General features: G+C 58.8%; 1 protein-coding gene across 3 annotated transcripts in view; it reads left to right on the forward strand.

Annotated features, from left to right (window-relative positions):
* TP73 (tumor protein p73) overlaps positions 1–15,232 on the forward strand; it is a 59,987-nt gene that overhangs the window by 31,978 nt on the left and 12,777 nt on the right. For all 3 annotated transcript variants that reach the window (XM_040264187.1, XM_040264188.1, XM_040264189.1), the window contains one exon: positions 6,537–6,779. In XM_040264187.1, coding sequence (XP_040120121.1) covers positions 6,537–6,779 — 243 coding nt within the window. The remainder of the gene's footprint in view (positions 1–6,536; positions 6,780–15,232) is intronic.

The following is a 15,232-nucleotide window of genomic DNA, read 5'->3' on the forward strand; positions in this document are numbered from 1 at the left end:
GGCAGCACAGGCAAAGGCCCTGTAGAGTCAGGAGGAGGCTGGAAACAGGCTCCCTCAGAGCTGTTGCCACCGCCCAGAGGTGCAGGTGTGTCGTTGCAGCTGAGATAGATGCTCCCTGAATCAGTGTTTGAGCTCCACATTTCCTGGTTGGCTTTGCTCAGCCTCCAGAGTTGTTTTAAATTTTCCTGACAAGTTTTCTGTTGCCATGCTCACTAAAAACATGTTTTACTCCAGAGATCAGTGCTTGTCAGCCCTGATTGTAAATCTGTGCTGGATCCCTGACCGTGTGGTCTGTGCTGTTGGTGTCTGATCTTAGTATCCTGGAGCCTTGCTGAAGATGCTCATGGACACAGAGAGGCACGAGATTAGGAGGGGTGGGGACACAGGCTGTAAAAGGCAGTTTATTTTCTAGGAACACCCCCCAAAATCGTTTGAGATGGTTTAAAAATTCTAAATAGATAAACACGTGAAATGGGATACTTATAAACCTACAGAACACAGCTCACAGTGGAAGGATGGACCCAGTGGAGCCTCGGTTTTGGAGAAGACTGGTTAGGATGGCGATTGGTAGGGGACAGAGGAGGACGCAGCGGGGGAGGCCTCCCTGCCCTCCCTGCGAGGCAGCCCAGCCCCAGGGCAGGCAGAGACACTTTTGGCACATGGGGCCACTCCCACCAGGGTCTCCCAGGAGGGCTGCCGTGGGCTGAAGCTGCCTTCGGCTCCAAAGTGCACCTAGCACTCAGGTACAATGGACATGTGTGATTTGGGGGGTTTACTTGTGAGTTTCAGGATCCGGTTCGTTCAACCCAGAGCTTCTGAGCATCCAGTCTGGGGCTAATCTGTGCTGGGGAAAACCCGAAGCCAATCAGCAGGGACTGAAGGGAGGCCCCTGAGGCTGGGGCCTGGGTACAGGGGAGTGGGGGTGGGGGTGGGGCAGGAGCTGGGATGGTATCCCACCCAGGGGCAGTCCCCTTTGGACCTCTCCCCACTGCTTTTCGGGAACCCCATCCTTTCCCTGGGACTCTCGAGGCCAAGAGGGTGTCCATCCAGGGGGCGGGGCCGCCTCGGTCCCTCCCCTCCCTCCCCATCTAACCTCCTCCCTCTGCTGACTCGCCTGAAGTGGGACACTTGCCCCAACCCCGTGTGTGCTGAGCACGTGCATGCACACGCCTTCCCCGACCCTGGGCCCTGAGGTCCCACACAGAGCAAAAATGGGGCCACCCTAGATTCCTGTCAGAGAAACACTGACCCCAGGAGCAAGCCCGGCTGCCCTTCGGGGGCTGGGACATAAACCTAGGTGCTCTAAACAGAAGCCCTGCCCGTGTGGGTTTGCAGTCCACAGGCACCCGGAGGGCAGCTCTGGCCTATCTGCTCTGGCTCAGCGTCTTGCTCTAAGTAGACAGAGAGCCTGAGGACACGCGTTTGTGGAGCAGATGGACGGACCGTCTGGGAGGGGCTGCGTGGTCCTGGCGGGAGAGGCCCCTGGGGCATTGTCCTGCTCAGCCAGAGGCATCGAGGGTTGGAGTGGGCTGGCTCGGCTGACCCCCTCTCAGTGCTTCCACCCCACCCGCCCAATGCGTTGAGGCCTCAGAGGCAGGCCCGGTGCTTCCTCAGATGCAGGAGTAGAGGCCACCCGCCGGCTCCCGCTCACGGCCCTCTTTGGGTCGGGCCCAGAGCCTTGCACGCGCATGTAGGCACTTGTGGGCCGCCGCGGGCCGGGCGTGTCCCGATCGGCCCACTCTCCTGGGAGTTCTTATTGAAAGCAAAACAAACCAAAAAAGTCCTGGTTTTGCCCAAGTTCCTCGCTGCTGGCAAGTGGGTCTCGTCTCAGCTTCCGGGGATTGGGGGGGCGGCTCTGGTTCTGGAGAACGCCCCGTCCTCCACAGGCTCCGGTGGGTGCACCACCCTGGACCTCAGGCACCACGCTGGCCTCCCCTCCCTACCACCACCACCCCTACCGGGTCCAGGCTCCTGTTTAGCAGCTGGGTCTGGGGGGCAGGGGTCCCCAGCAAGGCTCCCATCAGGAGGAAGGAAATGCGAAGTTTCCTGTGGGCAGGAAAGAAAGGGCCCTTCAGGGCGGAGGCGCCTCGCTTCTAATCTGAAGGTTCCCAGCTGTGCTCAAAGCCGCAGGGAAAAGCTGCAGGAACAGCTGGCTCCAGGGTGTGGGCAAGATGTCCCTGGGGAAGCACGAGGGAGGAAGGGGCAGCCCCAATGTCCCCAGGGACAGCGTCTGCCCCCGTGAGCTGGACCCAGCACAGGGCCACTGTCCTCGGGCTCCTGGGCAGGTGAGGGGGCTTCCCAAGACCCCAGACCACAGGAAGCCCCTGAACCTAGGTTGGAGCAAGAAGAGGACCTGCAGAGGGGGCAAGACCCTCTCTGGACTCAGTGGTCCCACATCTCATTAAGGTCTCCTGCACAGGGGCCAGCCTGCTGGAAGTCATCCCCCTCCCTGCTTTGTGGCTGCTGGGCGTGTAGATCCTATCAGCCCGGCTCCTTTTGGTTCAATGACTAATTCCCTGGCACCCGCCTCAGATCTGAAAAGAATGTGGACAAGTTAAAATCTGAACACGTTGTCGTGGGGCGGCCTCCCGCCTTTCCTGAACTAGGAGGCAAGGGCTGTTGCCCCGCTGGCCTGGGCCACCTTCCTGTTGGGGATGGAGCAGGGAGGACAGAGCTGAGACCCCTGGCTTGGGCCACCTTGCTCAGGACACAGGACGCTTCTGCGGCCAAGATGAGGAAGGCTCCCTGCAGCCTTCAGTGGAGGGACAGGGAAGACCCTCTAGAGGGCCATGCTTACCGCCGAGAAAAGAAAAGCAATGAGTGCAGGCTGGGACTCCTCCCCCAGGACCCACAGGGCTCTCAGCCTCCTGTGATGGGGAGCAGGCTTACATCCCATGCTCATGCCTGGGCATCCAGATGGTGGGAGGGGCATCCTGCTGCCCCCCACCCCTCCATCCATCCCTCCATCCCTCCAACTATCCATCCATCCATCCCTCTGCTCCTCCCCCCATTCCTCCCTTCCTCTGTCCATACATCCACACATCCATCTGTCCCTCCATCCATCTATCCCTCCCTCCATTCTTCTCTCCCTCTATCCATCCATCCATCCATCCACCCACCCATCCCTCCCTTCACCACTGTCCCTCCATTCTTCCATCCATTCATCCACCTACCCCTTCATCCCTGTGCCTGCTCACTCTCTTGTCCAGCAACCCTCTTTTTTGAGGGGAGGAACCCTCTTGAGTAACCACAGCATAATGAGAAAAGCACTACACCCCTAAAGGGTGTGCTGATAATTAATAGTAATAATAGTAATAACAATAATTTCAGCTACAAGTCCCTCATAATTAATAATAATAACAATAATTCCAGCTGTGAGCCCTCATCAGCTACTGATTGAGGATCTTGTGCCTAATGTCCAGGAGAAACGGAATGCAAACCACATACATAATGTTGCATTTTCTGGTAACCACGTTAAAAATGGTGAAAAGAAACAATGGAAATAATTCAAGAATTTATTTTACTTATCCCAGACTATGCTCATTTCAGCATGCCATCGATATAAAACTGTGAACGAGATATTTTATTTTATTCTTTTCGTTGGCACTAAGTCCTTGGAGTTGGTTCTCTATGCTCACAGCACAGCTCAGTTCACACCGGCTGCATTTCCTGTGTCCATGTGGGGGTACACTGATGCCCGTGAGACAAGGTCTGTCCTTGTGGGGTCTGAAGTCCAGTGGGGAGGCATAAACCAGGGGGGCACAGAGCAGAGCTCTCCTGGAGCAAGGGGGTGTGAGAGCACTTGGGACCCCCAGATGGGCCCTTGGGAGGGGATGGCTGTCAATCCTCCCATCCCCAGAACAACCTGGGCTCAGGAGAGGTGAGGATCCACAGGGTCCCTCGTTGTTTTGTTTTCAATAGCTTTACTGAGTTACAATTTACTTACCACACAGCTCAGCTGTGTTCAGTTCAGTGTTTGCAGTATGCAGTTTGAAGTACGCCATTCACTGTTTTTTGAATATATTCACAAAACAGACTCACAGACATAGAGGACAGACTTAGAGTTGCCAAGGAGGTGGGGGGTAAAGGATGGAAGGATTGAGAGTTTGGGGTTAGTAGATGCAAGCTATTATGTATAGAATGAATAAACAACAAGGCCCTGCTCTATGGCACAGGGAACCATACTCAACATCCTGTGATAAACCAGAATGGAAAAAAATACGAAACAGGTGTATAGATGTGTATAACTGAGTCATTTTATTGTACAGCAGAAATTAACACATCAGAGATCAACTATACTTCAGTTAAAAAATGCACAGATACATGGACCCATCACCACAGTCCATTTTAGAACATTTTCATAGTCTCAGAAGGGAACCTGCACCTGAGCCATCACCCTGCAGCCCCCCAGCCCTGGCCGCCCCCTGCCTGTGTCTCTCTCCCGGGTCTGCCACCCCTGGACTGTCATGTCAATAGAGAGAGAAGACGTCTGAGCTTTTGTGTCTACACCTTTGCGTGGTGTGTTTCTCCTCTGGGTTGTGGCATCAGTAGCTCATTTCTTTCTGACGGTGGAGGAATAATGTTCCATCACACGGACTCTGCAGTTTGTTCATCCGCCTGCAAGGTGGGCAGTGGGCACTGGGCCCCCTTCATCTTACCGATGAGGCACAGAGGTTAGGAAGGCTGTGGCAGGGGTGGTGCAGCACTGACCAGGGCAGGAGGCTCAACGAGACAGTGAAGTGGGGTCTGCCCTGCAGGGCTCCCTGTCCCACTGGTGGTGGAGCCTCGGTTTACAGGGAGTAGGGAATGGCCCTGGAGGCTCAAATAGAAAAGGGATCTGCTTAAGGCACCTGTCCAATGGCAGTTTGGGCCAGGGCGTCATGCCTGTGCCCTGATGGCCTCACCCAGTCTGGCTGTCCCTGATGGCGAGGGCACGGGTGGGCCTGGGGGTTCTGCCCCACTGCCAGACGATCTGCACTGGGTGGCAGTCAGCCATCGGGGCCGGGGCACCCACCTCCGGGAGGCACAGTGGGCGGGAGGAGCAGGGAGCAGTGGCTTTGCTAAGAACCAGCCACCTGCTGTCCGTCACAGGTCACCTCCCGGCTCCATCATCACCGGAGCCAAGCTTCCTCCAGGCTGGGCAGACCTCAGGGGAGGAGTCACCTCTCCAGGCTGGGAGGGGCCCAGGGGAATGCGTGCCTGGGGAGGAGTACAGAGCGGGAGGGGACTCTGGGTCATGGAGCCCCAGCCTCCTGATGTGCAGAGGGGTGCTGAGTATGGGTTGCCCCAGGGCGGAGCTTCTCTTCACCATCCATGGGAGGAACTTTCTCTTTTATTTTTCACTATGGAGAAGAGGACAGAGCAGGAGGGCCCCTCTCCCACTGTCCCGTCCTCCTCCCCGCCACCTCTGGTCCTCCCCCGAACCCCTAACCCTCACCCCACTAGGGAGACTCCAAGCTCTCCGCCGGCCAGACGCAAGTCCCCCGGTTCACAGTCCCCAGCTTATCACCAGCTCTCCAGCCTCAGTCTCCTCATCCGCAAGTGGGGGCGGCAACACCCACCCCAGATGGTGAGGAGGAACAGCTCCACGGAGCGCAACTGGCACAGAGAGGGAGCAGTTTAGCATTCGAGGTTAGAGCTGGTCTGGTCCCTGCTACTGTGTCACCCTCTGAACCACCTCCTGCTTGAAGCCTCCCAATCGGGAGGGGCGGTCTTCCGTGCCAGCCCTCTGGGGGGGCTCAGGCCTGCCTTGCCCTCAAGGCACTGAAGCATGGGTTGGCACCCCCTCCCTTTGCTGGGGTCTCCCTTAAGCTCCTGGTAGGACTGACGGTCAGGACCCCGCAGAGGGTGTCCCAGGGGACACGCCCACACAGTGAGGCTGAGTTCCTGTTCCTTTTGTGAGTGGAGGGTGTGGAAGATGCTAGCAGGGGAAACTGCGGGGGCGGGGGGGGGGGGCATTCAGATGCTGATGGATGGAGGCAGCCTGTAGGGGCCCTTTGAAAGTGACTCTTGACTCAGCCACCATCCAGCCCCCAACCCTACAGGGCTGGATCCCCAGAACCTCTAGGGCAGCCCCTGCATTGGACGGAGCCTGGGGTGTGCCCCCTGCACCCTGGGGCACCCTCTTTCTGCCTGATTCCCTGGGGCGAGGTCTCCCCGCTTTGAACTGAAGGGGGCGGGGGTTGGGGTGGCAAGAAATGAGGATGCTGAGCCAGGTTCTGCCCCCAGAGAGTGCAGCCAGGGCATCAGCCCTGGGAGCCGCCCCCACAGGCAGGTCCCTCCAGGTGCGCTCAGCAGAGCCCCAGGAGCCCTGGCACCCGGGAGGCTGATGGAGAGAGGAGGGCGAGGTGAATATGTCAGTTTATCCCGACACAAGTAGTGACCTGTCAGGGGTGGGGGGGCACCGAGGAAATATTTGGGATGACTGAGCCGCTGGCCCTTTAAGGCTCCTGTAACAGGACACCTCCCCGGACGGGATGGCTTCCACTCTCCAGCCTGACTGTGTGTCTCCCCCTCCCTCCTCCCCTTCCCGCCAGTCCCAGTTCAATTTGCTGAGCAGCACCATGGACCAGATGAGCAGCCGCGCGGCCTCGGCCAGCCCCTACACCCCGGAGCACGCCGCCAGCGTGCCCACCCACTCGCCCTACGCACAGCCCAGCTCCACCTTCGACACCATGTCACCCGCGCCCGTCATCCCCTCCAACACCGACTACCCTGGCCCCCACCACTTCGAGGTGACCTTCCAGCAGTCGAGCACAGCCAAGTCAGCCACCTGGACGGTGAGTGGCGCCCAGGGCGGGGAGGGGGTGACCACATACACCCATGTCCGCTCAGGGTTCCCAACTGGCCAGGAGGAGCATCAGGCAGGGGGTGGGTCTCAGGGCTGGGCAGTCTGGGCGTGCCCAGCCCTCGGACGCGTGGCCAGAGTGGGCCAGCCTCCCTCAGAGCCGCCCACAATGCTCTAGAGGGGATGGACATGTCCCTCATCCCCAGTGAGGACAGAGGCAGACTGTTTTCTCATCAAGACTGTCTGGCCAGCATCCCTGTGCTCAGGTGGGGGCTCTGGTTTGAATTCTGTCCTGGGTGGACAGGAGGCTCCCTGGCTTCGGACACCTGAAGCCATCTGAGCTCGGTCCCTGGGTCCACAGAGGCCACCTCCTCCAGGCAGTGCAGGGCTGGCGAGAAGCCTCTGTTGTAGGCATGTTTAGGCGTTGCCCACTCTGTCTCTGGGTTGTCATCCCCAAGCGTGAGTGTGAGACAGGAGGTCGAGATGGACCTGCCGCGTGCCCTTGGGAACATCTGTATGTTCCTACCCCCCACCATCGAGATTTTGCCAACTTTGAGATCATCCCACACGCCCACGGTTGCTGCTCCCCAGAATTGCTATTGTGAATTGCTATTGCCCTAAGCTCTTGGAGTTTATGTTAACCCTTGAAACTGCTTACAATCCAGAAGGTAGAACCTGTTACTGACCCATTTATAGTCCAGGACTGGGCTTCCCAGGTGGCGGTAGTGGTAAAGAACCCACCTGTCAGTGCAGGAAACCCAAGATGTAAGTTCGATTCCTGGGTTGAGAAGATCCCCTGGAGGAGGGCATGGCAACCCACTCCAGTATTCTTGCCTGGAGAATCCCATGGACAGAGAAGCCTGGTGGGCTACAGTCCACAGGGTGGCAAAGAGTCAAACTCGACTGAAGCGAATTAGCATGCGTGCAGGATAGTCTAGACCACCTTCTCAGAGTTATACAGATACCGGCAGGGTCAGGGTGTGCTGGCATGGGAACTGCACTGTCCCTACTGTGGCTGAGTGAGAAGCAGGCTGCCCGATGTCCCCGCGGGGGCAGTGTAAAGGCTGCAGAGACTCCGAGACCCCTGGATACACTAGCAGCTCACCTCTGAGCATTGGGTACACAGGGCATGGGGCAGGAAAGGGCACCCCAAGGACCTGCCACATCTCCTGCCTGCCCCCAGGAAGGCAAAGTGAGCCTGGCTCTGGTTCATGCTCTGTGGACCCTTGGCAGGTCCTGGCCATGGGGCCACATCACCTTCTCCAGGAACAGCAGCTCTGTGCTCACTCATAGCTCCTGGCAAAGGACCCTGGAGCAGAGGACGCTGTGCTGTGCTGGGGGGCTGGTTCTGGCCCCCATGGAAGTGCTGAGAAGGTGACACTAAGGTTCTGCCACTTTAAGAACTGGTTCCCACTGTCCCCAGTGCCCATTGCCCAGACTGTGGTTTTCCCACACTCTGGGGAACCAGATATGGGGCAGAGCAAAAGGCAGCCTGAGGGCCCCCTACAGCTATTTCTGAGTTCTTGCTTGAGCAGTGGGCTCCCGAGATGCTGACCCATTGCTGAGTCAAGGCTCAGACTGACTCCAGGGCTTGCAGTGGCCAGGGGAGCACCTGGTCCCGTTGGTGCCCGGATGGCCTCATCTGCAAATGTTCATTCCTTTGCTCTATTGTGAAGGTGATAAGGCTTAAATGGGATGGTGCCTGTGCTGCATGGGGCTTAGTGCTGGCATGTCTTTATTATTTCCTTAGATGATGGGGGTGCCATGGAGCCTAGTCCTCCTGGACAAAGTTGTTTACCCAAAGCTGCATCTGCCAGGGATTCTTTATGGCCTGTGGGGTCCTGCTCCCCACACCCCTGCTGTGAGGTCTGGCCCTCGAGACATCACTGCACTTGCACACCTCAAGCAACAGGAGGCTCACTACCACCCTTAAGTTCCCACTTGCTTCTTAAGCCCTTTCTCTCTCTTCTAAGCAGAAGGATCCCGGTCCCTTCTTCATTGACATTCTCTCATTGGGGCCCAAGTTGCTGGTTCTTAGGAGTCCTGGTGGGCAGCTTGTGGGGGTCCTGGCTCCCTTTCTTTCCACTGTTTGAGGATGCTGGTGGAATCTCTGTCGCATCTTGGGGACTTGGAGCGCCTGGAATGGTCTGAGCTGGTCCTCGGGGAGGGATGGGAGCTGCCCGTTGGTGCCTGGTTTCCTCTACCATCCCCTGCCAGGTGTGTGACCTTAGGGTTGGAGGGGCTCATGACTTGGTCACAGTTATGCTGGCCCTAAGTGGTCGCATGGGTGGTCTGTCCAGGGGGCAGAGGAAGCCTCGCTTGTCCCAGCGGCTCTGCCTCCAACCTCCAACCCCTCTCATCCCCACCCCCCGCCCCTGTGCAGCAGTGGATACCTCCCTCCCTCCCTTCCTCCCCGCACACCCCCACCCTCCGCCATGGCTCATGGAGCTGAGTGGAGGAAGACGGTGCTCACAAATCCCCCTCTCCGGCCCTTCTCCATGCCAGGGTAGAGATGGGACAAACATTGATAATGAGATTTTTGGCACCTCAGTTCTGGGAGTGGACCCTGTCCCCACAGGCTCTCCTCCTTGCCCAGGGAGGGGGCAGATGGGCGACCAGCTCCCGGTGAGGACGGAGACCACTGGGCATCCTCCCTGCTCACGGCTCCGGGGCCCTGGCTGTGCAGGCACTGCTCAGACTTGCCGCTCGGGCTTGCCATCCTGGCCTCTGCTGTGCCGCCCACTGCCCCCTACGCCAGCCTGCTGGTAACTGATAGATAATTCATATTTTTCTCAAGTGCAATTCCAGATTGACTGCTGCCTTCACTCCTCTCCCTGCTCAGGCAAAAGACCCTCACCAGCCCCCACACGGCTGCAGCTGTTAATGGGGTCTTTGGCTTTTGTTTGGCCAATGCCCGCTGCGAGTCCCACAGCCCTGGATGGATCTGCTCTGACCTGTGTGCCTCAGACTTCAGGTCTCATACCCACACTGAGGGCTCAGAAGGGCCTGGAGCCCTCAGCTCATAGGATATGTGCACATATGCGTGCATGCACCACTCAGATATGTGACACGCACACATAGCACACATATGCAGACATGCACAGACGTGTGAACACACATGCAGACATGCACAGACGTGTGAACACACATGCAGACATGCACAGACGTGCGAACACATGCAGACATGCACACATAACACACAGGCACACCACAGCACACGTGTGCACACGCATGCATGCAGATACTGTGCGCACATGGGAGCACGTGTGCAGGCATGCATACATGTTCTTAAACACACGTGTGCAGGCGCCTCCTGGTTGCTGCCCAGGGTTCTGACAGCCCCTCCCCTCCTCCAGGAACCGGTGGTGGGTGGCAGGTAACTGAGCAGCCAGAGGAGGGGCCTGGGCTCTTCCTGAGACTGAACAAGGGGCAGGGCCAAGGCCAGGTGGGCGTGTGGCCAGTCAGGGCACTATCGCAGGAGGTTCTGTAAACCCACCCCCTGGCAGTGTTCGCTGCCTGTGAGCATCCCGGCTGTGGCTTGTCCATTTTGAGGGCCCTTCTGCGCTTTGGAGAGAGACAGGCACCATGAGAGCTCACGGGTGTGAGTGAGGCTGGCGCCCTTGGGCACTGATGCTCTTTGGGCTGGTGGGTGGGTGGAGCCAGGCTGGGGATGGAGGTGCCCGGTTCCCGGGTCCCTGTTCCACACCCTCCCCCAGACATGGCAGGTCGCCCTCTGTTGACCTCCGGATGGCCACTCCCACCCCGGGAGGCCCCCTACACTGTCAGTGTGGGGACAGCTGGTGACAAGAGTCCCAGGGAGCAGAGAGCAGCAGCAGCCCCTGTGAGGGCGTCTGGATGCTATCCAGCCCAGCCCAGCCTCCCCCTGCTCCCAGGCTGAGCCTGGGAGCCAGGGAAGGGCTGTCCTTAGTGTTCTGGAGGTTTGGGGAGGGGGTCCGAGGGCAGAAGGGCGACTTGCTGTGCTCAGAGCCCTGGCCCACTATGGTCGCCTTGGGCAGACTGATTGGCACTGCTGATGGCCCACAGGGCAGGCTGCCGTGAGGCGAGATGGTGTGGGTATGCGGGAGTGTGAGGGCACAGCTGGCCCCTCGGGGACCTATGGACAGCCCGCCAGCCTGGACAGAGCCCCTCAGTGACTTCCAGCTGCCCTCAGACTCAGTGGGGAATGTGTCCATCTGTCTGTCTTGGGGGGTAGCTGGCCCACGAAGGCCAAGTGATGCCCCTCCTAGAAGCACATGGTGGGGGCCCAGGAAACACAAAGGCACTTCATGGGATTCCTGAGTAGAACGGGGCTGAGTCAACACTAATGGATTTGGGAGAAAACTTTCCAGCCCCTCGGAGGTTTGCAAGCAGGAAAATAATAGTGGAGGTGTCCCAACATGATCGCGGTATCAATTGCGTTATCCTGAAAGTTTATGGAATGCATAAGAGGAATTAATACCTTTTACTGGCACCAGGAGCAATTATACATATTTGAAACTGAAGGAAGAGTCCTAACAAGGTACATTGTGGAGATGAAATGCGGGTTATTTAGGGGAATCGGGTGCACCACCCTCAGGGAGGGTCTTCAGCAAACCTCACCCTGTATTGAGGTTGGGGGCAGGGCTTCCTGTGGCTGGACTTGGGCTGTCAATGCCTGGCTTGCGGCCCGAGGTAGGGGTCACCTCTTCTCCTTCTGTCCCCTCAAGCAGCCAGAGAGCCCTGCTTCGGGAGGTCACAGAGCTCAGCTTGGGGGCCCTTGAGAGGAGCTCTGAGTCCCTGCTGCTGAGGGGTGCTCCCAGGCAGCTGCCACCCCCCACCCCAAGGTTCTGGTAGAGGAGCCCCTGGGTTCGGGGGTCCATCTCGGAAGTATGGGGCTGTGGAAAGGGCACAATGCGATCCACATCATTTCTCATCTCCTGGGACTTTTTCTGAGCTGGACACAGCTCTCTGGATTTTGGGGTGACCGGTTTGCAGATCGACAGTGCCCCAGCAGGGTCCCTCTGTGGGCAGGCCCCACCAAGAGCACCCCAGTACATGCTGTAGGCTCTCAGGGTCTCCCCACTTTACTGATAAGGCTTGGGTGGCCAGGTCCCTGCTCAAGGTCACCCATCAGCCAATGGAGAGAGGGATTGGAACCCCAGCAGTCTGACTGCTGGCTTTCATTACTTAGCTTGTAGGCACAGCCTGTGTACTTCTGTGGGGCGCATCTAAGGAGTAGCCTTCTCCCAGCTCTGAGGGCTGGGTCTGCAGCCACCCCTAGGACCCAGGGGACCAGTGGTAAGGGGAGCTGACCCCTCAGAGATCCAGGGCCTGCCAGTGGCTATGGCAGGAAGCACCCAGGCCCCCAGCAAGTCTGTGATCACTGTTTGTCAGCGAGTGAGTGACAGCTGCCCCTGGGCGGGTGGAGTCTGCCTGGCCGCGTTCTCTCTGCTTCTTATTGACCAATGAAAACTCCTCAAGAGCATTGTATAATTAGAACGATCGGGTCTGACCAGGCTCAAAAGTAAAAGTAGCCACAGGCCAGGAGAGCCTGGGGGTCAGGGGAGCTGGGCATGGGACCCGCCTCTCTTCCTCTCTTGCCACACCTCAGTCAGGCCCGCCATTCTCAGCTCACTCTCAGGTTCCCTTAGCCCCCTTTCTGGGTGGGAAAGTGAGGACAGAAGGGGAGACCCCACCTCGGTTTCTCCTAGAACCACTGCTGCAGCGGCAGGGGGCTGAGTGCCCTGGGCCTTGGCCACGGGAAGCTCGGGATGAAGGTCACAGCTGAGCAGTGAGTGGAGGCTTTGTGTCCAAGCCAAGTGGGTCCCTGTGGTTGGTTATCAGGGAAATCTGCTTTGGGGCTTTCTCAGATCCCGAACTTGGAAACCAAGTTCAAGTTCATGGATCCCTCAGAGTTTCTAGGGCAGGAAAGCCCCTGTGAAATATACACAGGGTTGGATGAAGTAGATGATCAGAGGCTGTTGGGAAAAGCACTCAGTGGCCTGGAGGCAGAGTCCTCAGGATCACAGACCTACCAGGGCAAGGCCCCCTTCCTATGTGGGGTCCTGGTGTTGGGGAGGGGAGCAGCCAGTGCCTCTAGTGCCCAGGGAGGAAGAGCCCAGGTGGTGCTGATGTAATGGGAGAGCCTCATGCTGCGCTGCATGGGATGACATTCAGAAGTCAGTACTCCCTGCCTCGGACCCTTCACTAGCTAGTTAAAAGTTCCAGCGAAAACTTTGATTGCTGCCATCTGTACTAAAAGCTGAGAAATGGCCACCCACCGTGTCCAGGGCATGCAGGTCCTGGGGTTTCTCTCCTGCTGGCCAGGAGTGGGGTTTATTTAGTGAAGAAACGCTCTCACTGCTTCCTGGCTGGAGGGTGTGGCTTTAACTGTGGTCCCCAACTGGGGGCTTGCCTGTGGCAACCTGGCAGGAAGGTCAGAGGCAGGAAGGTGCTTCCTTAGGGCTCCTGCTGGGACCGACGTGACAGCCCTCCAGGAGGCCACCTTGAGTGTCTGGCACTGCTGTGGCCACTGCCCAGCCTCCCCTCTCTGCATCCCCTCAGCCTCCTGCAGCTGGTTCAGCTCTGGCCCCGATGCCCCCAGGCCATCTGGAAGCTGCAGGGAGCTGGGGGAATGACTGCCTGCACTGAACAGCCCAGTGTCCAGAATGGCATGCTCACAGGCAGAGGCTCTGGGACTGTCCTGTGAGTGGAAGCTGGCCACTGACCCTTGCCTTCACCATGCCGACAAGGCCATGACAACTCAAAAAGGCACAAGGGGGTAGGGTGAGCATAGTGGGGGCCTCCTCCCCCGGCCATCCCGTGGGCCCTCCCAGCACTGGATCAGAGCTGGGCTGGTAGGCGGCCTCCCCACGCTGCCTCATGTCGGGCAGTTCTGAGGCCTGGCCACGGCCCTGATAGCTGGGTTCTGGCCAGAGCGCTCTCTTCATGAGGCCAGCCAGGGGGAATGCCCACTGCAGGCAGGGACACTGGACTTCAAAGGAAGCCGGCACAGACAGTCTGGCAAAGTCAGAAGCCAAGTTTGTGGGCAGAGGAACTGAGTTTGGACCCGGCAGAACCGAAGTTTGGTGCTTTGGATGGTGACGCTGTTTGTGCTCTAGGAGTAGGGGGTGGGGGCACGTCCTTCTCCTCCTCGGGGTCCGGGCTGGCCACATGTTGTGTCTGGGTCACTGAACACGGACCAGATGGAGCCCAGGGTCCCCACCCGCCCCTGAGGTGTCACTGGGGCCACGGGCACGGCCAGCCTCTGGGCAGCTCCCTCCTCCTGGAGGGACCAGAGTGAGAGAGGAGACAGCAGGACCCCCTGTGTGCCAGGACCCCCCCCCCAAGCACTGTTCACGGGGGAGCCGGTGACTCGACACGGCCCTTCAGGGTCGGAACTGAGGCTCATCACACAGCATCTCGACAGAAAAGTGGGGGCTGGAGCATCCAGGCCAGCTGCCTCCCTTGCAGCTAGCTGTCCCCCCAAAAATCCCCACCTGGACACCCCTCACTGCACCAGGAGGCTGTCTTACGCTCCTTCTGCGGTCGAGGGGGACGCCCCCCACCCCAGCAGGACAGGGCAGGTCAGGCTCCTGCCTGTTTGTCCCCTTGTCCCAAGAGGCTGGGGCTCAGCGAGCTGGGATGAAGGGCGGTACAGCTGGCCCGTGTCCTTGTCCACCTGCCTCTTTGAGCTACGTGGTCTTCACGGCCCCAAGTCAAGCCCAGTGGTGACAAGGGGTCTGGAGATGGAGCTCAAGGGCCCAGGGCTGCACCACCCCAGCTTTTGGAGGCAGAGCTCTACGTTGCTAAAACATCAGGTTGAGAGGGTGACCTCGAGGGGGAGGTTGTGTGCCAGTGGACCCAGCATAGAGAAGGTGTCAGTAAACGGTGGCCATGCAGATGGGCAACTGCGCCCACTCACGGGCTTCCTGGCCTCGACACCAGTGGACATGGCTTCCCCAGACCCACCTGGTCTGTGTCCCCCGTCTGGCCAGGCTTTGGGTGGGCCCTCAGCTCCTGCCCCGCTGGCCACCCTGCACAGCGGGCCCGGTGCCCACTGGAGCCTCTCTCCTGGGTCAGCTCAGTGCACGCCTGCTGTCCACCTTGCCCCTGATTTTATCCCAGGACAGAAGCCACTTCCCCTGGCAGCTCACAGCCTTGAGTGGGATGAGGAGTGGGCTGGTTTGGGGGTGCAGCTCACTGAGGGTGTCCCTGCAGGCCCCTCTCTCTCTCCAGGGGACAGCTTCTAGACCACAGCCTCCAGGGCCTCCCCAAGATGGTAGTGAGGGTCTCTCAGCACCAGCACAGCCTGTTTCCACCTCCAGGTCTGCTGGGCTCCTGGTGAGGGGAGCCCAGGCCATCCAGCTTCGCGGGGGTGTCAGCAGAAGATCTCCCACACTACCCCATCCCAAGCAGGGCGCTGTTGAAGAATCATAGCGGCCTTCCTTCTCTGCCAGCCAGGCA

The sequence above is a fragment of the Oryx dammah genome, unplaced genomic scaffold, assembly GCF_014754425.2.
Source record: "Oryx dammah isolate SB20612 unplaced genomic scaffold, SCBI_Odam_1.1 HiC_scaffold_21, whole genome shotgun sequence".
Classification (NCBI taxonomy): domain Eukaryota; kingdom Metazoa; phylum Chordata; class Mammalia; order Artiodactyla; family Bovidae; genus Oryx; species Oryx dammah.